Raw genomic sequence first — 25,285 nt, 5'->3', positions numbered from 1 at the left:
TTGCTTCATCTTCCTAGGAAACGTGCAGGAAAACGGAGCTCTGAGAGGAAATCTTACTTCCAAAAGAAGTATTAGCAGCAACTGAGCTCTTCCCTTAAACTACTGTAGCTGGAAACACTTTATAAACCACCAGCCTCTTGACTGGTGAGCAGCACTGGTGCTAGCACAATGGTTACTCAGTGATGCCTCAAGGCCCTTCTTCCAATTTTATGAGATTAGAATTGGGCTGTGTCCTAAAGTATTTAGCCACTCTGGACGAAATGGAGTCATTTAGCTAGGTGTCTTGGAAATGACACCAGAGAAATGAAAAATCCGAAGGCAACATCCTAAATGAAGCCTGGAAGTGCCTGGGTCTGCTCAAGTGTTGTAGTCCCCTTGTGCTCCCAACACCAGTTAGGAGGTGGCTGTGAAATGCTTCTTCTTTCATGCATGATTCCACCTCTAGGACTAATGGAACATGGCATCTGTTTCTGACTGTCTCATTTCTTAATAACTTGGATGGATTGTTAAAGAAACAGCTAGAAAAACTGTGATGAGAAAAAATGAGCCTTCATTTTTTTAATGCTTAATCAGAAAAAAAAAAGGCAGCAAGAAATACCAAACTGTAGAGGCGTAGAGGAAACTACTTCACATGTTCAGTTTAGCCAGATATATCATATGCACTGTGTTATGTGAGGTAAGATGATTGATAGCATAATTTACTTTTTATTTTTATTTCTTATGAATGAAGTTTAATTAACTATGTGTTACCATTATGTAAATCCCACTGATTTAATAACAGCAATGGATGGCAAAAGCTTAAGATTTCCTTACTGAGATATCCACTGCATTTTGGGAAATCCTGAGCACAAAAAACTGTGCTGTTTTCTCAACAAAGAAGAATAACAATATCACTGAGGAGTGAGGGTGATGCTGTTGGCCTTGGCCCCTTAAGCTGGTTTTCAGGTCATGTATAGGGAGACCTGTTAGCAAGTTTAACAATAGCGAAACAATCTGATGTTTTCCAGGCTATGAAACTATGAACTTGAATGTCTAGAGAGCAGGATAGTGTATGGACCTTAAAACAAGATTACCCTAACAACAGGAACATTTTGAAGGATCATCTCAAACATAGCAGCACATTCAGAAACCCATTGGGATGAGCAAAGCAATGTAGCAGATGTGACTGTAGACACTAGAGCCCTCAGTACTTCTTCTGACTCTGTTGTTGGTCTCGTAGGAAGATCTGCAGCCAGTTGCTTCTCCTCTGCATTGCTTCCCCTGTCAATCTGTATCCAAACCAGGGAGGAGGTCCCAGGCTGGCCTCTCATGCCACCAGGGTCCGGCGCTTGTCTGCTCTGCCCCTCTGCTCACCTGAGAGATAGGTTGTGGTGGACAGTACCAGAACAGGAGACAGTGCCAGCCCAGAAACACATTTACCTTCTGAAATTTTGAAGTCTTATGCCTCTACTTTGTGCAGCTTTATAGTTATAAAGTAAAAATTAGATTCCGTTCTTCCATAGCAGATAAGAAATTCAGTCTTTTGTTCCAGTTGCAAATACGAAAATGTGCAGTAAGGAGGCATTTATTTGCATTATCTAAGACAAAGTAAATTTATAAGCCAGGATCAACATTATGTCTGTGAAAGCTTTAATTTTGAAGGGTTTTTCTAGATACATTTTTTTTAGTACTAGAGATGAAATCACAGGACAGCTATTCAGCTTTTCTCTCTCTGGGACCATAGTGTAGAGTGAACAGTATGCTGGTTAACTATAGTTTCGTCTGGCACAGAAAATGAGATGGTAGCCACCTCCTACAGTCAATGCTCAAGGGCACTGTGATTGTCAGCCTCTTTATACATAGCAGCTTTATAGTAATCATCATTTCAGCAGCAATTGACCTTGCAAATATAAGGTCCTGAGGCGAAGAAATGATTTACAACATAGATGCTGGAATGGTGTCCAGGGTGGAGAGCTCAGTAGAAGTGTAGCAGCATCTAAGACTGATGACAAAAGAGGGCATATTTGTTTCCCAGACATAAACAAGAAATGCATTATCAGCAAAGTGTGAAGAACACTTAAAAGAATGAACATGTCTCCAAGCTATTTTGGAAAAGGACTCACCTTTTTAGTTCTACTTAATATTGCAAGGAAGAAAATTATATTGGCTCACACTTCATGAGTGTACAAGGACAGCAGAAATAGAGTGTTTTATTAACGTAAGTACTCTGCTGTTAAAAACACAAAAAAATGCTCGATGAAACTGGACCCTGCATCTAGTCTAGCATCATAGTCTAGCAACAGGTCATACCTGAAATTTTTAAGAAACTCTGCAAGAGAACATTAAATTGCTTTGTTAATTTGGGAAGCTGCCTATGTGAAGTCTGTGGATTCTGCATAGGTCTGAATCAAATCAAAACTCCAGTCAGATCACTGATCTGTGCTGGCTCTTTGTCTTGCTTTTGCCTTAAATTACAGTTCCTGAAGAGTCCCGGGAGATGGCAAACATCTGTTGGTCATTGGTGCCACAGATGCACAATAGAAATAGTGATAGCCATCTTCTCCCCCTCAGAAGGTTTGAGCTGCCAGGCAGAGCTACTGTGGCAATGCGATGTGTGCCCTCCCCCTTCAGTGGGATTAAACGCTGGGATCCTCCCTGCAGCAGCATCCCATCGTCCAGGGCTTCTCATGGGACAGGGCTCTCCCTGGACACCTTTGCTCCCGGCTGCCAGGCTAGGGCACCTCCAAAACAGGCTGTCCCGAGAGCCCAGGTGGCTGTTTGGCAGGTGGCTCTGCATCATTTCCAGGGCCAAAGAGCGCTGCTAGGTCAAGCATCTGTCCCTTCCCCAGATTAATCACCCAGCAGCCAGAGAGACATTAGAGGCTAACTGGGTGATAAAAGGATGAGACTCATCGATTTCTGCTATTTTACACATCTCAAGCTGTAAGACGCTGCCAAAACTGGCAATCTGGCGAGGAGGGGAAGACCTTACATCCATCTACACTGGTGGATTTCCTGACAGCAGCTATGGTAGCCCTTCTGCCTTTTTCTCACCACGGGTGAGCCCATCACTCCTTCCAAGATGGAAAATTTATTTCTGATGTTCTTGAGTACAGGTTGAAATGCCCTGAAGGGAAATGAGGATTTGTCTCTTTCTCAATCCCTATTTTTTAAATTCCTAATGTAAGCATCCTAGTGTCTTAACTGTAGGTTTGTTTAGTATTTTGGGAGTTTTCTTAATGATAGCTTTGATAATAATCATCAATGGGCAATAAACTTTATTGTCTGATTGGGTACTTCATTGAAAAATAATTCTACCTTTTTTTTTTTTTTTCAATTTTCTGCACCCTGAATTTAATAGCAAGCTCTCTCCTTTTTGTATTCTGTGGGGACACATCTAGAAGCACTTGTGCCACCTTTTTGATATCATGCGCTATTCTGAAAGCTGTTGTCAACACCTTTTTGTCTTTTTTCCTAAAATAAACTGTCCCTAAATTTTCAATCTCTCTTGCTATAAAGGTGGTTTCTGAATCCAGCCATTCCCATCATTAATCTTTTTGCTCCCCCTATTCTCAATTTTTTAAAATAGGACAGCTGGAGATAAACACCATGTTTCAGGTGACAAAGCACTTTGTAATAGAATAGTTATATTTTCAGGTTGATTTTCCCATTCTTGTTGGTTCTAACATTTGATTTGATTTGCATTTATTTTCTGACTGCTGCAGCCCTTTGGACAGCAAGGTTTTCATTTAACTCCTAGAGTTGTTACAGCTTTAATTTAGATTCTGGGAAGTAATTTGAATAACTCAGAGTCTTTCACACAGTGTGTGTTAATGCTGGTCAGCACCCAAGAAGTGTCAAAGATCTGCCAGCCAGTTATTAGAGTTGTTGTAAGGAATCACAGTTACCAGGTAAGCTCATGGTAACTGAGATGTTTTACATTATCACCACTGAGTAGCAGGATAGGTGTGAGATGGATAAAGGAATTAAGACATTTGGCAACAAGGATTTTGAACATCTTCCATTTCTGCTGTGCACCTGAATCTCCTAGAGGAAAAGGTCTGGAATAGCTGCACAATTCCCTGTGGCTGAATGGCAACACTCACGTTGGTGAGATCTGTTCTTTGGGGAAGAGGCATAAGAGTGTGAAAACTTGGAGAGATACACTGGATCTGAATGGGATTGATATTGTCTTGGAGAAAAGCCATTCTGTCTCAAAGACGATTGTCTTTAGCCTTGCTGTAACAGGTACAGCATTCTGCTGCATGGCTCCCAGGCTCAGTAATATCTCATTGGTGACAAGATATGAGACATCTAGTCCCATGAGATGTCACGTCCCACTAGATATGAGAAAACTCACGCAAAATCAGGTCTTGAACCATGAAGATTATATACCCCCCAAAAAATATCTGCTTCTCCATTATAGAAGTGTGCTTTCTTCTTAAAAAGTGATTAATCCAACGTCACATTGCATGGGGAAAAGAAGAAATGTCTCTGAGATCACCTAGAAACTTTAATGTCTTGAATCACACCTAACCATAATGGCAGGCTATTCATTTCAAACGGTATCTGACATCTCATTGAAACAAGGTGTTATGCAAGCAATGATAATCCCTTCAAATTTAATGGAGTTTCTGAATTTAGTACCATGCGTCTGCATTGCAACCTCATCTTTTTTTCAAAAGCAAAGATTGAAAAAAAAGTACAGAAAGGAGCACCTTTTTGACTCAGAATGCTGAGGTGTTAATCTGTTTGAGCAAAGTGCTACATTTTGAAGGTTTACAAAAGTGTTATCTTTTATTATTATTTAAAATATAGTAGGCCAAGTTGATATTTAGTGAGATGCAATTAAAGTAAGAAAGAATTATGTACAGTGGAAGGACATAAGGATGCAGAAAAATTATTAGAGAAGTCTGTCATGTGTAGTCTATGGAATTTTTTGTTGCTGTACTGATTTGATATTATGCATATCTTCAGTACTGCTGTGCTACAAACTCCATTTTCTTGGCAACATTCATCTTATAAACCCATGAAAGGGAATTCAGAAGCCTGGGCTCATGCTGTGTTTGTTATAAATATCAGCCACCATAGTGTTTCACTTCAGCTGCACTTTTTTTATATTTCAGCAATCATAAAGATCATGATGGCGCAGTTTTGACGGACGTGTGGGCTTTCTCTGCACCAAACATCCGTATCTATGTAGGGTACCTGTGGCAGCCCCTGGAAATGGAGGCTGAGTGTATGATTTGCATGGTAATTCAAATTGAGATTGATGTCAAGCTCTCTGAGCAAGTTTCCTGCACAAGTAGGGAAGAAAGGAGAGGGAGAGCAAACTCAGCACAGCCAGGTTTTTGTATTCCACCCCAGGAAGAGGGAGCAGGTGAGGGCTTTGCTTTCTTGCCCACCAACAGAGCTGGTGTGTCAGAAGCATCAGATTTTAATCAGAATTGCATTTTGGTCTCTCTGGCCTCCTCAGCTGAAGAGACCCAGGAACTGGATCACCGTGGCTTCCCAGCTCTGGCTCTGGTACAGCACACTTATGCGCTTCCTTCCCTTCATCTCATGACAAAGTCATGACTAAGTCTTAAAAATCTCTTAAGGATGAGTTCCATCGTCACTGCCAGTGTGCCATTCCTGACTCTGCCATTAAATATCCTGCGGTTCAGCCACAGGACAGTTTTAGTTTTGCAGCTGAACTTTCTGAAGGTATTCTAATTATATACTTGATTTGTAAAAAATGTAAGAAACACAGAAGAGACACATTTCCTTTAATACTTAAAAACACGTAGTCAAGTCAGTCACTGCTTTTAAAGTCACCAGGAGTTTTTTCGTTGTTGTTGGTTTTGTTTTTTTTTTAAACAGAGTTTTAATTGAAAATCGAGCAGCATTTGGCTGACGGGAAGGAATCTCTCCCTTCAGCCGTTATCCTCTCATGTTTTATACAAACTCTGCTATAAGCAGTCTACATAAAGGCTTAGACTTTGAGGTCCCGTTTGCAGTTAAAATGTACTTCATATTACACTTACACATAGCACCTAGCTGAAGCAATCTGCTAGGCAGCTTATGCAGCAACATCAACATCTACCTCTCCATGTGTCATAACTCAGTTTCAAAACGTAGTCAGTTTTGAAGGACATTGTTGGCTTCTTTACAACTGTCATGGTTTGATGTGGAGGGGGGGGGTGGTTCTGGTGGCAGGAGAGGGATTTTGCTCCCTGCGACCTCCCCGGTTTTGGAACCAGGTTAGGCTTAGTTCTGGCCACCAGATCAGACTGCCATCCCCCTCGGGGTTGAGCCAATAGGGCGCCTCTGCGATTTGCCCTATTTAAGTCAGGACAAGGGAACCGGAAAAGGTGCTTCGCCCAGGATCGAGCAGAGAAGGGAGGAGGGCACTGCCCCCGCTCCCTGGCTCCCGGCCGGGCAGCTGCCTGCGTCGGGCCGGCGCCACCCACGGAGAATGGTGGCGGCGGAGCCAGCTGGGGAACTCGGGGGCACCCCACTCCCGGGGTGCCCACTGGGCTGAGTTCACCTGGAGAGGACTGAGATCTGAGAGAAACAGCTGCATCGACAGCAGGTCAGTGAGGATGGAGCGGGAGGAGGTGTGCCGGAGCCGACTTTCCCCTGCGGCTGATGGTGAGATAGCAGGCGGCCCCCCTGCAACCAGGACGGCCTCGGTGGAGCAGAGACCCACTCGCAGCCCATGGGGAGAAGATGCCTGAGCCTGAGGATGGTAGTGTTGGGGTGCACGGCAAGGCAGAGAGGCATCTGAAGTCTGAGTGACGACCCACGCCGGAGCGAGTGGCTACAGCTCCCTAAGTACCCGAGACTGTGGTAAAGCCCACACCGGAGCAATCTGTGGGGAGGATTGTTTCCAGTGGGCTGGACTCACGCTGGAGAAGTTTGTGGATTTTTCCTCGTGGGTAGGGGATCCATTGGAGCAGGGGAAAAGGGTGTAAGGACTCCTTCTCCTTTAAGAAAGAGGCAGCAGTAACAGCACGGAATGAACTGACCTGCACTCCCTCAGTCCCTGCCCCCTGTGCTGCTGGGGGGGAAGGAAAGGGGGGGGGGGGAAGTTGTCGGTTTTAAGATCTGGTTTTGTTTCTTTCTGTCCTCTCAAGTAATCAGTTTTTGTTTCCCTTTGTCCTTCTAAGTAATCATTAATAAACTGTTTTGCTTTGAGAAAAGCTCTGCCTGTTTTGCCCAGGACCATGGTTGTTGGGTGCTCCCTCTGTTCTTGTCTCAACCCTCAGTCCCTTTGTTTTTTTTTCTCTCCTCTCTACTTTACTGGAGAAGGAGAGACTGTGTGAGTTTTAGTTGCTGGATCAGCCTAAAACCACGACAACAACACAGAGGAGCAGCACGTGCCAGCTCATTATAAGATGCTGAGCCTGAAAAAGTGAATTTTTATTCTTAAAATTCTCTTGAATTCTGTGTGATTATAAAAGAAACGTGCCTTGTGAAGTGATCTCTTGAAAGCATCTGTACCCATTGTAACCTCCCATAAATAACTTCCTCTAATATCTTAATCTCATCAAAAGTAGAGAGAAATATAGGCCCAAAGTAATTCCCCAGAGACTGGATGACATTTTTCTAAAGAGAAGCAGATTAAGGGGTCTCCAAGCACCAGAAGCATCTGTGCCACCAGGAAAAAAAGCTATGACTGTCTTTTCACATAGAGGGAGGACATTTGCAGTGTCCTCTCACATGTGCCTTCCTGTTCTGAAGGGAGGAGCACTGCAGCTAATTAGCATCTCTGGCAGGCTAATTAGCATCTCTGGAAACATGAGAAATATATACTTTTAATAATACAATGGCTTAGAGGCTCAAAATAGTTAAGTATCACAATAGGACGCACTGCTGAGCAAATGGCAGTGTATATAGAGCGATCAGGGAGAGAGGAGGATACTGAAGTTTTATAAAGGTGCCAATAAACACTTAAAATACCAGGCACCACTCTAATGTTCTCACCAAGGTCGATGAAGCATAGTGAGCATCCCATCTTCTCTCTACCACTGCACAGCAGAAGGCAGAGGCAATTTTTCTCTCTCATTTAATTCCTCAGTATGTCATTTCTCTGATTCTTTGCACCCTGGTGTGGGGGTGGTGAACTGGAGGGTGAATCAAATAAGTTATATATACCTACTGATTAAAAAAAAAAAAAAAAAAGAAATGTAAGGTGGAGGTGGTGCTTTCAGGAAGCAACACTCTTTCATCCTAGCATCCTGTGGAAAAGCTCCATGTTTTCTAAGGTGGAGCAACTGGTTTCACATGCCAGTCAAATTTGCCTAAGTGTGCTGCTGGTTGGGAGCGTGGACTTCAGCCCCGTTTTCACTCCTTACCTAACATACAACCTCATTCATGGAAGTCCACTGAATCTTTTTCAATATTACTGGTGAGAGCAGGGTTACTTCCTCCAATGCTGGGAGGGCTCCTGCATTGTTTACTTCGCTGTATGATAGCACTACGGTTACTATTGTGTCCTTCCTTTGAAAGTTCCTTTTGCCAAACCAGCTGAAAAGCCAGGACAGTTATCATTCTGTGCCTGTGTTTATTTAGGCTGCCAAGATAGCAGATATGGGAGACTTTTTGCAGAAAGGAGCAGGGTTTGTTACATACAAACAGATGGTTTCCTTACAGATGATATAATTTCTGTGCAAGGTGTGGGGACTTTTCAGTGAAAGGTCTGGGGCCCTGAGCAAGCAGCCCTGGACTTCAGTAACCTCTTTCAAAGGAAGCAGGAAACTGTGGGCAGTTAGGAGAGGGAATTTTGTACAACTAGATACACTGCTGCATCTTCCAGTGAATGTAAGTGGCATGAAACAACAGCATGTCATGGCAAAGTCAGCCATTGCAGTTGAAAAACTTATGCTTGCTGAGAGGCAGAAAGCAGTGTCCAGGAAGCCTCCATGATGACAGATTTTCACCTGCTGGTAGGATGAAGGATGAAATCCCCTACTTATTGGTGTCCTTGGGCAAAGCTATTTGAGGGATCTAAGGCCCAATTAAATATGACATCTGCCAAATCACTGGGTGGTAGTAGGGAAAGATCTTTTGGGAGGGATGCTAAAATAAGTAGTGCTGCTGGAGTAATGTGTGATGAAGGCAATAAAAGAAAGTGATATACTACAGTCAATGTCAGGAAACCTGTTGAGACTTGAAGTTTAGACTTTGAGCTCTGCAATGTATGTGGCCTTAGGACGGGGTGAGCTCACATATCTATTTTTAAGAGCAGGTCCTCTGTTTGCCTCCCCTTTTTTGTGGGATCGGTCCTCTCAGCCCACTGGAATAGTGCAGTGTGCCTGATACTGGCAGCATTTTTGGTTGCAGGGGCAGTGAAACTAATGAAGGTAAATATCCCAAGGACGTATTACTTGAAGATAAGTGGCCTTTCTCTGATCCTTAATAGGATCACAGCCTTTTCCTCCTTGGGGGATATTATTAAGAAATGTCTCCCTTGTTTGGGAGCTTCTTTTTACAGAATATACCATCTTTGAGGCATACCTTCTTCTGTCAGTGAAATGGGTGAATGGGTGCAAAAGTCATTGCAGTAAGGACAGATAACACACACATAAACAAAGAACAAATAAAATTACATAAGCCTCATTTCCTAAGCAAACCAAGCTAAAAAAGATTTAATTACTTTAACTTGGCCCAGAAACACATGAAGCAAAAGCCGCTGAGGTTTTGATTTTCTGACTGGGGATGTTTTGTTTGTGTTTTTTTTTAAATAGCTGTCAGTATGATTTATACAGGGCCCAGAATAGCTGTGAAACAGCAGCCTTGCACTTTTCAGAAGAACAGTGTTCAGACTGGTGCTGGGATATGAGGAGTAACAAGAGTGCAGAATAATGAGAAACATGGAAAGAAGCTGAAATTTGACCTGTCCTAAAAATTCCGGAAAAGCAATTTTCACAGATAGGGTCAGGCACAAAGAATCTCACTGGTTTATAATGATTTTTTATTCTGAACATAAACACACACACACACAAAAGAAATTTAAAAAAGATTCTCATGAGCTGGATATACAGATAATATTTTCTTTCAGACACATGGGCGCACATTTTTCCAAGATTGAATGATTTCGACAGAACCTGGCAACTGTTTTGTGAAACTGGCTTTGTTGCCATTTTAATTGCTGCAGGAAGGGCAATTTTACTGTGAATCAGCCAATGGCCAGGAAGTACCTTTGTCTGGGACGGGACTTCAGCATGGAGCACCCTTGTAGCCACAATATTTGGGGTTTTCTGGGGTTTTTTGAGTGGTGGCAGCTGCCTGATGACTTGGAAGGACTTGGGGGACCTGTAGCCTCTGAAGGATTCAGAGCTATTGGAGGCAGCTGTGTTGTGTGCTGATGCACAATACTGCCACTTTAAAGCTTTAGTAGAAAATGAAGCAGAAAAAAACTACATACAGTTGGTATATCACCTTATTTTGGATAATACCTTGTTCTGTGAGAAGTTACTGAAGAACTTGATCTTAATACTTCTCAGTTAACTACAGGCAAAGCTTTGTTTTGTCAGACAAAAATATTAGCAAATTGGCTTCTTTAACCTTACCTCCACCACAGCTCTTCAATTTTAGAGCAATAACTGATTGACTGAAAGGGATTAGATCATGATTGGTGTCTGAGACCAGAAATTGTGAAAGAAACTACCAGGAGACTCAGAATTTACCCTATTGTGTATTGTAAGATACTGAGATTTACAGTCACTGTGGGTATCTGGGAAGAACAATGAAAGAACATGGCTCCTCAGAAGCTTTAGAAAGAATGTTTTAGTTCAGCTAAAGCAAAGCTAACCAAAATAACACTTTCATGTGCTTGAAATGACATACCTGGACAAGAGATTAAGGCATTGAGATACATAGATACATCACAGAAAGGCAGCTGTGATAAATACATGTAATTCAAAAGGTGAGAAAAGGACATGAAGAATACTTAGACTGCTGTATTACACAGGAACATCATCTAATTTCCCTCAGAAGTATCCTGAGAGCAAGTGAGATACAAATACTAGACTTTGGGGGGGGAAAAAGGCATTAGCTGGGGAAGTGACAGCCCTGAGATGCTTGGAAAGTAAATGACAAATCAAGGCATTAATAAATGCTTCCAGAGAAGAGGAAGGCCGAATTCAGTGAATGTAAAATTAATGTATTTACCAATTCATCATAGCACTCTTGCTGATGTTTAAATGAAAACAGTGCAGTGCTCTCATTAATTTAATTGAGTGTGACTATAAATATGTCAGGACAACAAAGTATCCTGTTCATCTGAAATTTCATCAGATAATTTCTGATGAGCTGTTATTAAGAACAGGGAGATTACATCTTAGCCATGACCTTTTCAGGAACTTTTTGTAAGCATGAGACACAAAAAAGTATGTTAACATTTATCTTTGCTTGCCTAGTATTGCATGCTATGCCAATAAGGTGCAGACAAGTCCTAGGGAGCTAAAATTGAAAACTAGCAAAAGATTACAAAGAAGAGAAATGTCTTTGTCACTTTACAGAGTTACAAAAACTTTTTTTTTTTGTTAATTTTAGTGTGCGTGCAAATGACTATATGTGGATAAATGACAAGAAATCTACATATGGAATGATAATAACTTCATAAATATGCAGATACTACTTGTTTCTTTGTAAATAGCTGATAGACTGAAAAAAGCTGATTAGAAGAACCTAGTCGTAAATAACTAATTTTGATTTTCCAATATCAGTTCACATGTTAAGTTACACTGTGATGCAAAACGGAGAAATGAGCCTTTCAATAAAAAAATGTTTATATGGCCTTTTTTATTTCAACAGCAGCAACACTATTTCACAAATCTTTTAAAAGCTAACCCTGCTTAATCTCAGATCTAATGAAATTTTCTGTTTAGTTTTGAGTTTATGCTGCAAATTGTTTCATTCTATGAAATGGCAGTACTCAGAAAAGATGCTATGTTTTCAGTTTTGAATGTTCTGGTGTTTTATTTTTTGTTCTCCATTTGTGATGCATTCTGAGAATACCTATTAAAAAGTCATAATAATCTTGTATGGAAATCTTTAATTCATAACCTTCTTCCATTACTGCTATGTTGACTGAGCATAGTACATTTCTGACGGCTTCTGTAAACTCACAGGCTTTGCTGGTGTAGCTCCTGTGAAGCCTGAAATGGGTTTCATGGCAATTCAGAAAAAGCATTGTTGATACCTAAACTTTCATTTCCATGGGTCTGAAAATGTACTGCTCAGGCTAGTCACAAACTCTATGGACTATGTAAGCTGAGTATATAACTACAATGACTTTTGTAATTGAAATTGGAAAGAAAATTTCTATGCATGGGACAATGTGGATAGCTTGTAGTGTATTTCCAGCCTAAAAAGTCAGGCACTGATAAATAGATGGATGTTAATACTTCTGTGGATGCTATTATTATTTCATTGCAACGTTCAAGTCATGAATGTATTTTTTATCTATACTTACTCAATTGCTATTGTTATTTTGTATGAGAATACAAAGTCTTCTTGCCTGTCTTTAGAAATCCAGGCTATTCCTCACCAGTTCTTTTTCATATACTTTGTGCAACAAATAGCTTATTTACTTATATTTACATGTTGACAATAGTATACTTCTAATCATAATATTGTATTATTTTACTGCTAACGGGTATCCCTCTTTTAGTTGCACTTATACTTAACATATGCATACTAATTATTTAGTAGCAGTTGGAATAGAACGATTAAGCATAATCTTTAAATACTGTCATGTCCATGTGAGAAAAACAAAATGGATTCTCAATGTTAAAGAAATCTTCATATCAAAGTGTTGAAATAAAAAGCTTAGAGAGATTACTCGTCAATGAAAAGAATAAACCTGTAAGTAAATTATATTTTCTCCATTCCTCTCCACTTGCATGGACTAAAAATTTTTGCTGGTGTATTTTCTTTCATTTCATGGGCTATTTATGGCCATGTTGTTTACTTTGCTAGAGCTCTGAGTCTCCATCAGAATCTTTGCTTGTTCATTATATGTTTTCAGATGAGCCAAAACACATTTTCTCAGCACTTAACCTAACAAAACAATGGATGAAGTAAATAATGTTATCTTTCTCATCAGGATAGTCTTAAGGAAATCTTATAGTCCTATATGGATGATACACTTAATGATTGGCATTAAATGGGTAAACAAAAGACTCTGTTATCTTGTAATATCTAGTACAGTTGGAGTTGATACAGAGCATTAATGGACTAATTTTAGTTCAATTCACATATGTTCGTGTTAAAAGATCTTTGATGGAACTTACTCCATTTAATTTACACAGCTATTCTGCCCCTAAATTTGAAGTGCCTTACATAATCAATAGAATAAAAAAAAGGACATTTTTAAAGTCCTCTAGAGAACGTTATTATTCAGTGTTTGAACTCAGTTGGCCAGCATCTTTCAGTGGCATTGCCATCCTTCCTAGTCATAAGGAATTTCAGAACTTGCTTTAGAAAGGCTATGTCACTAAGTGTCTTCAATATAAGTGCAGTTTAAATGCATGGAAGAGGAAGGCTGCATCCTGGCTATAGAGGATGTCAGCAGACTGATGAATTGCAGATTTACAGATATTTCACCTGTGTTCTGCTTTGGCTATTTTATAGCTTTGTTTTATAATTTGTCCGTTTTCTAATCTATCCAAAGTAAAACCAACTAGGTTTAGTTTTAAATATTGATGCCAGGACCTTGACTTGCTCTGGTTTATCCAAATATTTTTAATCTACCTTATTGTTACTATGTTGGCTTTCTCATTTTCATGAAGTTGAATTTAGAGTCAACTTGTACACAGAAAATTGTGAGTGGTGGCCATCACCTTCATCTGTCTGAGGCAGTGCTTGAGTATGTAGCCACTCAGACTTTGCACATCTCAGCAAAAATCCTGGGAAGCACCTCAAAATTTGCTCTCAGCCCATCCAGCACAAAATTATTTTTTAAATAAACATGAGAAAATCTTGCATACAGCATAATATTCTTTGATAGTCAATTACAAACTGTAAAGACCAGTGATTTTTCTCTCCTCGTTTGAGTTCATGCAGTCAGCCAAACACAAAATTTTAGCTGCTAAAATATTTATTTTGCAGTTTGTTTTCTATTACAGAATTCAACGTACATATTTAGCAATACAATAATGATGCTGATCTCTTGGCAGTAATACATATCTCTTGAATTCTCAGCATCATTCAGTTGTTCTAGGCCATGTGAAGCCCAGGTAAAAGAAGGAAGAAAAAAGTAGACTCCCAGCTGGTCAAATCTCACCCCAAATCCTCCTGAGAACATCAAACTCCCAAGTGAAGCCTCTCATCTCTGTGCATAGCTGGTTGTGGTATAAAATACCTGGGGCAGGGCAAAGCAGCAGCACAGGATCCCAGCAGACTCTGAAAGACCATCTCTTTGCCATATGTTTCTGAAGCTTTCCTCTTACCAAGAATCGCCATCTGCAGTCTCACAATCAATAGAAACATGAGACTTGGTCTGCATTATCAAAAATTATCTAAACCACACTATGAATAAAGTCTCAAACTATTCTTTGTCTGTAACGACACACAAATGTGAAGTATCAAGCGAAAAATCAGTACAGGGAGCTACAAAATCAAATTCTCTCTCTTACTGGCACCTTTGTTTGTAAGCAGAAAACTTCTAAATATGTGGAAAATAGAATGAGTACATATTCCAGAATCATTCAGATCTGGAGAAAACTTGAGCCAGGAAAACTGATTTCAGGACTTTCATTTTTCTCTGCAAAGCATTGATATTGCAGAAAACTGAAGGGAAAATCTTCACATTGTTCCATACACAACAGAGCAGGAGGTTGGGGTGAAGTATCTATTCCATGAAAAGCATGAACAAGACTGCATATGGCTAGGCAAAGTTTCCATATGTGTCCTCAGTACACCGACCTGTGCAAGAACTCTCTCCTTAGAGAAGATTCAATTTATGTCCAGTAAGCTAGGAATGAGATGAGTCCATTAATGACGCTAGGAATGGGGATGCAATATAGCTAAATTGGATGAATCTGAACATTTATCAGGTGTTCTAATTACCAGAAGAATAATTTCTGAGATAATCTGCTGGCCAGAGCAATGCAAGCACATAGGCAAAAGCAATTGCTGCATAAGAGGCTTCTGAAAATTGCCTTCCGAATAAAACTGTAAGCAAGCAGTAAAAATAAATATATAAAAAAATGCACAGCAAAACATTAAGACAGGCTGTAATATCAGACTAGGATTGGTTTTTTGTGGATTTTTGTGTTTGTTTGTTTGTTTTCCAGAAAAGGTGATGGCATTTGCAAGTGTAATTATAGAGGCAATATATGATTAACCATTTTAAGAAAACAATCGCTCTTGGTACTAGCTACAAATGAATCAAAAAGGAAGTTGTTTGATGAGTATAAAGACAGAGTACAAAGGTATGATGATGCAACAGAATTGCCTTAATTTCTTAATGGAATTTCAAGCTATTCACCTAACTTTTAGAATATGATACTTGGAACAGGGATTTTTTGCTACTAGGGCTGTTTGTGATAAAATCATAGCACCCCTGTATAAAAAGTATGGTAGGTTTTAAAAGAAAACTATTGTGTTTGGTTTTTTTTTTTTCAGAAAGTGAGCACATGGAAAAGTCACATCTCAAAACATCTTCAAGGGAAAACTTCTTTCTCATTTCAGTCCAGTCCTGTTCATTCTTTTCTGCCTTCCTTCTTTCCCTCTTCATTTTCACCTTTTTATTCTCTTCTCTTGTTTCTCTGAGCCAAGATTACAATTTGTCTATGAGTAGAAAAAAACGAGGAAACTGTTTACCTCCTACAAAGCTGTTCAACAGAAAATCCTTCTTTTAAGACTTTATTCTCTGACAACAACACTACTCTTTTCCTCCTTTCTATTTTGAAGACCCAAAACATGCATTGATGCCACAAGTTTCTCCCAAAAGCGAAGATACAATATGATGTTTCAGTAAATCTTATCAGAGTTCTAGCACTTCTCTTAAAAACCAGGATCTGTTCCAGATAAAGGGATAATTAAGCATTACTCTTGATGTAGATGACTGGATCCTCTAGTTCTTAGCCAAAGTGATATCACAATCATGTTAAAGAACATTTTTAGGTGGAAAAACTTTGTTCTCTTCAACAAGAAAAGCATCCTTTAAATTCAGGGCAGTATTGGATCCATTATTCTGCAGTCATGGTTACATTCCTAAATTTTTTTTTCATGAGCTAATGTACTGTTAATGATGTGTCAATTGCCTATGCAAGCAGAGGGGGCCAAGATTAACATTTGTAATTGCTGTAGTTATCACCTAAGTGCATTTATCTACAACTGCGGAAATAAATCACTTCAGGTTTTAAAGGCATCTTTACAGCATTCCCATTTATCTTTTTTATTATGGCTGCCTTTTAAAATACCTGATCGTTTTGGTTTTGGGTTTGGTTTGATTTGGTTTGGTTTGGATTTTAAATCAGTGAGTGAGTAAAAAGCTAGTCACCTTCATTTGCGGACAGAAAGAATGCAATATGCATTCAACTACAAGTATGACTATGGTTTTCCTTAAGTCTTCACTAAACAATTAAGTATCTCTATTCTCTTTACCTACTTCTGCTTCAGTCTACCGTGATGGTTCGATATGCTTTAATTTTTATTTTCATAGAATCATAGAATCATAGAATGGTTTGTGTTGGAAGAGACCTCAAAAGTCATCTACTTCCAACCCTCCTGCCATGGGCAGGGACACCCTCCACTACACCAGGTTTCTCAAAGCCTCATCCAACCTGGTCTTGAACACTTCGAGGGATGGGGCAGCCACAGCTTCTCTGGGCAACCTGTCCCAGTGCCTCACCACCCTCAATGTAAAGAATTTCTTCCTTATATCTAATCTAAATCTCCCCTCTTTCAGTTTAAAGCCATTGTCCCTTGTCTTATCACTACATGCCCTTGTAAAAAGTCCCTCTCCAGCTTGCCTGTGGGCCATCTTTAAGTGCTAGAAGGCTTCGATAAGATCACCCCAGAGCCTTCTCTTCTCCAGGCTGAACAGCCCCAACTCTCTCAGCCTGTCTTCATAGCAGAGGTGCTCCAGCCCTCGGATCATCTTCGTGGCCCTCCTCTGGACTCACTCCAGCAGCTCCATGTCCTTCTTGTGTTGGGGACTCCAGAGCTGAACGCAGTATTCTAGGTGGGGTCTCATGAGAGCAGAGTAGAGGGGCAGAATCACCTTCCTCGACCTGCTGACCACACTTCTTTGGATGCAGCCCAGGGTACAATTGGCTTTCTGGGCTGCAAGCACACGTTGCTGGCTCATGTTGAGCTTCTCATCCACCAGCACTCCCAAGTCCTTTTCCTCAGGGCTGCTCTCAATCCATTCTCCGCCCAGCCTGTACTTGTGCATGGGATTGCCCCAACCCACGTGCAGGACCTTGCACTTGACCTTGTTGAACTTCATGAGATTCTCACAGGCCCACCTCTCCAGCCTGTCAAGTTCCCTCTGGATGGCATCCCTTCCCTCCAGAGTGTCCACACCACCACACAGCTTGGTGTCATCAGCAAACTTGCTGAGGGTGCACTCAATCCCATTCTCCATGTCACCAAAAAGATGTTAAATAGCACTGGTCCCAGTACTGACCCCTGAGGAACACCACTTGTCACTGGCCTCCACGTGGACATTGAACTGTTGACAGCACCTGTTTGAGTGTGACCATCCAGCCAATTCCTTATCCACCGAGTGGTCCATCTGTCAAATCCATGTCTCTCCAGTTTAGAGACAAGGTTGTCGTGCAGGACAGTGTCAAATGCTTTGGACAAGTCCACGTAGATGATGTCAGTTGCTCTTCCTTTATCCATCAATGCTGTAACCTCATCATAGAAGGCCACCAAATTAGTCAGGCAGGATTGGCCCTTAGTGAAGTCATGTTGGCTGTCACCAATCACCCTCTTATTTTCCATGTGCCTTAGCATAGTTTCCAGGAGGATCTGCACCATGATCTTGTTGAGCACAGAGGTGAGACTGACTGTCCTGTAGTTCCCTTGGTTCTCCTTTTTTTCCCTTTTTAAAGATGGGGGCTCCGTTTTCCCTTTTCCAGTCAGTGGGAACTTCACCAGACTGCGATGAGTTCTCAAATATGATGGATAGTAGCTCAACAACTTCATCCGCCAGTTCAGAAGCCTCCACCAAATTGCTGGATAAGATGTATATGAAATCACAAGATAGCCACGAGAATTGGCATTAAGTGCCTCTGAAGCATGTCTGCTATAGGAGTCAGCAACTTCCACATATATCCATGACCTATCCTTTCATCTTCATTCCATCTCTACTCACTTCTTAATACAGACCAGAAAAGCAGGTGAAACAAAGAATCAAGCATTGACCTAAGATGCCCAGACCAACAACAGCATTGGGGAAATTAAGGTTAGAGTCAGTATGCACTAACAGGCATGGATATATGTGGAAGTTGCTGACTCCTGTAGCAGACGTGCTTCATAGGCACTTGACGCCAATTCTCGTGGCTGTCTTGTGATTTCATATGCTCTTATCCAGCCTGGAGATGTTTCTGGCCTTGACCATTTTTCCAGCAATTTGGTGGAGGCTTCTGAACAAATCAGTCTCCATAGAAAGCGAAGCAGTATGAAGACGAAGAACGAAGTTTAGGTATATTTACCCTGTCAGTTATAAATTATATGGTGGTGATATGAGAAGATGTGGTAACATGAGTTCAATAATTCCAGTAACAAAAAGGAAAGCAAAGAAAATCCACAGAATCTCACAGGTTGTCATGACAATTTGGTTTTCTATTATAATAGGCTCACTGCTAAAACAGCAAAGAGTGCATTTATTATTTATCCACATTTGCATTATTGGAGTTAAAGTCAGTGGTACGCTTTGAAAATGTGTATATTTAAACTTATGAGTAAAGCAACAAAGGTACCAATCATTTGTGTTAACTGGAAAGCCATTAAGTGTGTAAACAAGAAGTATTACATGGATGCTTTCTGCTAGGCTCTTAAAGAAACAAATTCAACAAAATTTGTTCTTGACTTGATTTTATAATGGCACATAGTTTCAGTCTTACAAAAGGCCAAATGGTCTCTAGCAGTCTTTGACATCGTAGTACATAAATCTAAAACCTGCATAAGACGTGAATAGCTACAGCACAGCCTACAAAATAACCATCAAGCCAAAAATTAGGAGAATTTTAAGGTAATCAAATGAATTATGGGAGGGAAAACAAAGATGTTGACACAGACTTTGGTTGAGAGCTCCTGAGTTGCAGGTTGCCAGAACTTGGGTGGCTGTAACACAGAACACAAACTTGGTTGTCAGTTGTCTTCTTCCCACGCCATTCCCCTTGCTGTCTTACTGGCACCCGCTGGAAAGCCTCCGGGACGTCCTGGAGCCTTGCCTTACTGCAGTATGGATATTCTTACGCAACCTAAAGCAACCTGACAGGGTAAATACACTTGACAGCAATTTGTTCAACGCGGATGGCTTGAAGCCACAAGGTCAAGAATTTAATGTAATTTACTGCCATTTGTCGTGCTAGGGGAGTGAAAGAAAACAGACATTTCTATAGGCAATACATTCTTAATTATGTTGTGGGCTGAAAAGCAAAGGTTGCATTTTCTTGTGGAAGTACTGAATTCTCCAGTTCTTATATTTTCTAAACCAAAGCATTTAGAGGGTTACAAGCAATTAGGCTGTATGTAAGAAATATTGGATATCACTGAAAGAACCATCATGAAGAGTCTATTCTGTAAGTTAAATGAATCCTAGGAGTGAAATACTGTCCACGTAGATGTGTCATTATTCCATAAGACATATTATATCTTTTAGATGAATTGAAAAGTAAGTCACCTGGCACTGAAGCAGAGCATAATAACAGTTATTTAACAGGTTGAAACAACTCCCATTACATCACTAACACTTATCATCTCCTTTGATGTAAGTAATCCAACCAACCATTGCAAGAGCAGGTGTCAGTGATTGTGGATTAAGAGGACTACTATCCAAAGGGCATAATGGTCTCCTGAAGTCAGTTGCTTACTATTTAATGACGATCGAAAGCAGTTATTCAGTAAATGAATCCGTCTCTTCTTAGTCAAAAATATAGGAAAAACCTTGAAGGATGAGAGTCTCATGAACTTGTCCCTGATTACATGCTGCTCATGCTAGGATTAACAGCTATCCCTCGAATAATAGGATAGCAAGATTTCAAGCTTACTGACTGTATAGGATTTCTGGTGCAGCGGGCATGGGGTGAAAAAAAAGTCAGGAAGAAACTGAAATAAAGACTAATTGACACAACTTTTTCAGTCAAATTTGAAAAAAAATGTAAAAAGATCATTTTGGATCAAATTAAAATAGTGTATTAAAAATAATAAAATCTTTGTTACTTCCAGAATATTTGAAACACTTTTACTTGCAATGACTGTGGTGAAATTTACCTGAGAAAAGGGGTCCCATCTACTTCCTGCCACAAAATCTGCAAATTAGCACTTTGGGTCACAAGTTCTACAGTGGGAGTTGATGCTACAAGGCAAGGGTTTCCTTTCTTCCACATCAGGAGGCAAATCAGGAGGTAGGATTAGGATCCAGATGTCATGTCATCCCCCAGTGTGTTCCTAATACTGCTTTGTGGGGAAGGAGTGAGGGCACAGCAGCCACAGCATGGCCAGGAGGCCACCTGATGCTTCTTCCCTCCTGAACAGTGGAGAAAAGATATCAAAGTCTCCACAGAAGAAATTAATTTCAGAAGGCTCCTGAGGTGAAATGTAGGGCTGTCCATTAGAGGGAGACATTATTTGGTAAGAAATGTGATCAGAGGGCTCAGTCAAATTGGAGCCAGGCTCAGGAAGATTTCAGAGGAGGCAGAGTTGAGGCTCAGAGGCCCTGCAAAGCTTGACTTCTTTCACTGTACCTCTGCATTCTTTGACATAATTTACCAGCCAAAAAAAATTATCCTTACGATCAGTCTCGCAGACCAGCACAGCAGAATTGGCAGTGAAATCTGCTTGGCAGCAAGAGTTCTCATGGAGAATGGCAGGACTTGTGTTTGTTGCTCAGTCAGGTCCTTCATAGGTTATTTCTTTATTTGCATTGATGGGAAACATATGAACGTGGCATTTTGAATTAATGCATAGTCATTTTCTACAGATTAGAACCAAGGGATTTGTGGGTACTTCTCATGCTGCGTTAGTGAGAGGGATAAATGAGGCCATGTACACCTTACAGCAGTGCCCCAGCAGGGTGGAACCTTAAACAAGATGAGGACACTCAGAGGAGGAAAACATCAAGAAAAAAGCACCATGATTAGAGAAGTTTTTTTGCCACACAAACACAAAATTTTATCAGTATCCAACATGAAAAAAAAATTACTGATGAGACAGTTATATTAACAGGCTATTGTCATTGTTAGGCTTTTAATTTGCCTTGTAATCTACATCTACTATATTAATTGTTAGATGAATAAGAATTTGTTGTATTATACATTAGAGAACAATCTAGTTTTAACTAGCATGGTGTGCTGTTGTTTTCTGGATACTCTATTATTACAGTTTGGGCTGGATGAAGATTTGTTGTTGAACTTCTATTGGAAACTGTCATTCTCTAAGAAAAAAGAAAATTAAATATTGGCATGAGGATTAATTATGACTACTGAGTGCTAAATTGATAAAGAAGAATTTCAGAAGTTATTTCAGCTAGAGAGATCAGATGATGTCTAAATAAATACCACAGCCTTTAGAATTAATATGATGGCATAATCACTTTAAAAATCCCATACTAATTAAAATTTTACTTTTTTTGCACTGTATTGAGCTCATTTCAGAAGTACAGTAGCACACATCATCTTAGAACTATTGCCACTTTTAAAACAAGCTGTCCTTTTCCATCATTTACATATTACACTCACATCCCCCATATTTTTTACATTCTATTGGTTTGCAGAGCTTCTTCAGAGCACATGTAAAGCAGTATACTTCTGTGTAGGGACCTCAAATTAGTACAATCAACTGAATCTCTGAAGAGATCTGCTTCTCATAGAACCAATCGGAATATTTCTCCATTGGAAAAGAACAATGATTGTGGAAAATCACAATTTTGCCAGTATTATGACTTGTTTTGTGTGCCATAAAACTCTTTAGCTGAATTATATCACCAAACGCACTGAGAAAGCATCAGATCAGAAAATTAGGTATTCCCAAATAGCTCTAAATCAGTGAACAGTTACCATTTTGCAGTATCTTTTTTTTTTTATGAAATGCAAAATATATATTTTATTTTACTTTATTTTTAATTTTTAGATGGTTATCCTAAAGAGGAAATGATTTACCGATGGAGGAAAAACTCAGTGGAGGCTGCTGACCAGAAATCTTGGAGACTCTATCAGTTTGACTTTATGGGTCTCAGAAATACTTCAGAAATTGTGAAAACCTCTGCAGGTAAGAAACATACAAACGGTAGTGCTTGTTTTGGAAAACAAATTACTTCAAAATATTTGTTTCAAGTGTGTTTTCATTCAAGTACAATTTGATTTCAATGTGTACCAATGTTGATATTAAAACCTCTGAAGTGCAGGCTTCAAAACTATTGACTTTGTCTAGATTTTTGATAACTTCTTCTCTACTCTTTTAGTAATTTCACAAACAGAGGAATAAATGCTAATTTGACATGTCTGTTATATACCCGAAGTTACTATATGATTCTCATTCCTCAGCGAAGTTTATTAAACCATTCCTGCATAGACATATATGTTTTCGCCATAAATTAAAGACAAATATTTTGAGTACAATAGTAGAGTTAGTGAAATTAGACACTTTCAATAGTAGTCAACCATTCAGCCACAGGTCTAGCATTTTTCTTAATATTTCAAAGTTACTCTTTATTTCTCAGTTGATAAATGCCTTTGCTAGTGACCTTACCAATTGATTGTAACTAAAATCTAATGATGCCTGTTTTATTTCTTAAAAAATCTTGCTGTTTCTTATAATAACAGTAACATAGGGAAAAAAGATGTGTAAATAGAGTGCATTACCTGAACTGGATAAATTCTCATAAAATTCAAACAATGTCTAAACTTTATACACAACTCTGCAGTAAGCTCTGTGATTACCATTTGGACAGTCTTCTCCCAGATGCAGAAGGAACCTGCTAGAAGCAACCTTCTACTTAACTGGTGGTGAATTTTTGAAAAATTCTTTTTTTTTTTTTTTTTCCAAAATGTAACCAGAGCTATGTTATTCTTTTGGAGACACTAGTGAATAATAGGAATAATGAAAAATTATTAATCTATGAAACTACTGCTGTTGGATCGTGGTCCACACACTAACATCAGCAATATTTTCTCAGGACTGAATAACAATTTTTGTAATGGAGAGTCGCTAAAGCTTTAATGAATATTTTGGGCTGGTAGTTTATCAGAACAAAATGTTGCAAACATGTAAAAGTTCTGTTATGGATACAAATCCTCTTAGTCTGTAAGTTTCTCAGGAATGCAGATTTCTCATAAATTGAACCAGGAGTTGGTGGATAACAGTAAAGTACAAAATACCAAATCATTAAAGTATCTGTGTATGTAGGCATGGAGCTCATTGGAAGAGATGGTAGGAATAGGAGAGAAAGCCTTGCTCTTTCTGCTTTGCGCATATCTGGAGTGATACCATCCTGAGTTTACATCAAGAACCGCTAAATACTCATGCAAGAAGAATTACCATCAGCCATATTAAGATGTTGACAGTGTCTTGATAAACAGATCTATTAATCTCTTCCTTTCCACAGTACAAAACCATTTTTATAGAGGTCTTACTCAAGTAAGAGATGGTTAATGTGGAGCAAGGAGAAATATATTTCCTATGCTGGTTTTAGTATATGCCCTGTTCCTAAAATGAGTGAGCTGACACAATGTTTTTCCTATTATTGCTACTGCTGCTTCTGCCCACTCATGTTTATGAGTGCAAAACCCAATAGCAGTGTTGAACCGAACCTACTGGAGTCATCACATGATATTTCTATTCTCCTAAAGACATTACAGTGGCAAATAGTTGTTGACAAACTGGAGTTTATTCAAATACTAAAAAAACCCCAAAACAACCCTACCGGGAGGTTGTGGAAACTAACTTGGAAGAAACAGTATAAAATGTATGGGTCAGATTGTCCTCTGATGTTATTAGGCAGAAAAATGAGTTGTGCATCTCAGCACATGTCTGAGAATGGGCTCTCAGTCAACAAATACATGAAAGATGTGAAAAATAAAAGCCCAAGTTTGCACATGGGCCTGAATTGGCATAGAATAGACTCTCTGGCTGTTTTTACACTATAGTTTAAGGTACTTTCAAGGCCAGATTTACTGAATGTCAACAGTATTTACTGTTAGGAGCAAACTCAGGGCCAGGACTTTGGAAAACTAACAGATACTGGAAAACCTTGAGTATACTCCATGCTGTAGAGCAAGGATTCCCAAAATGGAGGGAGAGAGGAAGGGAGGGAGGCAGGACACACCCCACCTGGGACTGTGCAATATGTCTCAGAGACAAAATTGAAGGTAATTCTGTGACTACCTGCTGTGGGTGTCTAGGTAGATGTAAACGAGTAGAACAAAGAGGCACCTGTGATGTGGTACCTGCCCATTTATTGAGGAAAAACAGCCCTATCCAAAAAGTTTGAGAGTTAGGGAAATGCCAAAGCTGCTGTTTCCTACCAAATGGACAATCTCCAATGAAGGGATTCAGCAGCTGCTGCCTACAGGCATCCTATCTCCTTTACAGCCATCCAACGGGGACTCCAGGTGGTCAAACAAGAGATGCCAGGTTCTGCCATGGAAGATCCATGGCATATTTGCACCAAAGATGCCCAGAAAGGGAGACCACCCTGAGGCTGCCCCTGGGACGCTATGGATATAGGAACTCCCTCGACTTTGGGCTGCTCCCCAGAGAGACCACTTCCCACCAATCAGCCTCTGGGTCTGCATGGGGGCCCTCTGAGCCTTGCGGGAGTCCATAAAGACCCCACCAGCCATCATCCCTTCGCAGACTCAGGACAGAAAAGAAGTGCAGCATTGTTCAGAGTGCTGCACAGGGAATCATTCAGAGTAATGATACACAGTTAGGGAAAGGGAAAAAGGCAGGATATCAAAGGCAGCTAGCTTCCTGACAGAGAGGTACTAAACATCATCTCTTCCTCCCAAGGGAAATTATGGAAACTACTAAAACACAAGGCATTTAAAAGCAGACTAGGCAATGTATGAGAAAATGTACTGCAGGGAACAGTCCTCCACTAGCAGCAGATGGATTCAAAACTCTAACATCTTTA

At 40.0% G+C, this 25,285-nt stretch overlaps 1 protein-coding gene across 2 annotated transcripts in view; it reads left to right on the top strand.

The window, feature by feature from the left end:
• GABRG3 (gamma-aminobutyric acid type A receptor subunit gamma3) overlaps window positions 1-25,285 on the top strand; it is a 343,043-nt gene that overhangs the window by 267,391 nt on the left and 50,367 nt on the right. For both annotated transcript variants that reach the window (XM_086609870.1, XM_086609863.1), the window contains exon 6: window positions 22,282-22,419. In XM_086609870.1, the coding sequence (XP_086465996.1) occupies window positions 22,282-22,419 (138 nt within the window). The remainder of the gene's footprint in view (window positions 1-22,281; window positions 22,420-25,285) is intronic.

This window comes from Tauraco erythrolophus, chromosome 1 (genome assembly GCF_009769465.1).
Source record: "Tauraco erythrolophus isolate bTauEry1 chromosome 1, bTauEry1.pri, whole genome shotgun sequence".
In the NCBI taxonomy this organism is placed as follows: Eukaryota; Metazoa; Chordata; class Aves; order Musophagiformes; family Musophagidae; genus Tauraco; species Tauraco erythrolophus.
This window is presented reverse-complemented; position numbering and strand designations above follow the sequence as displayed.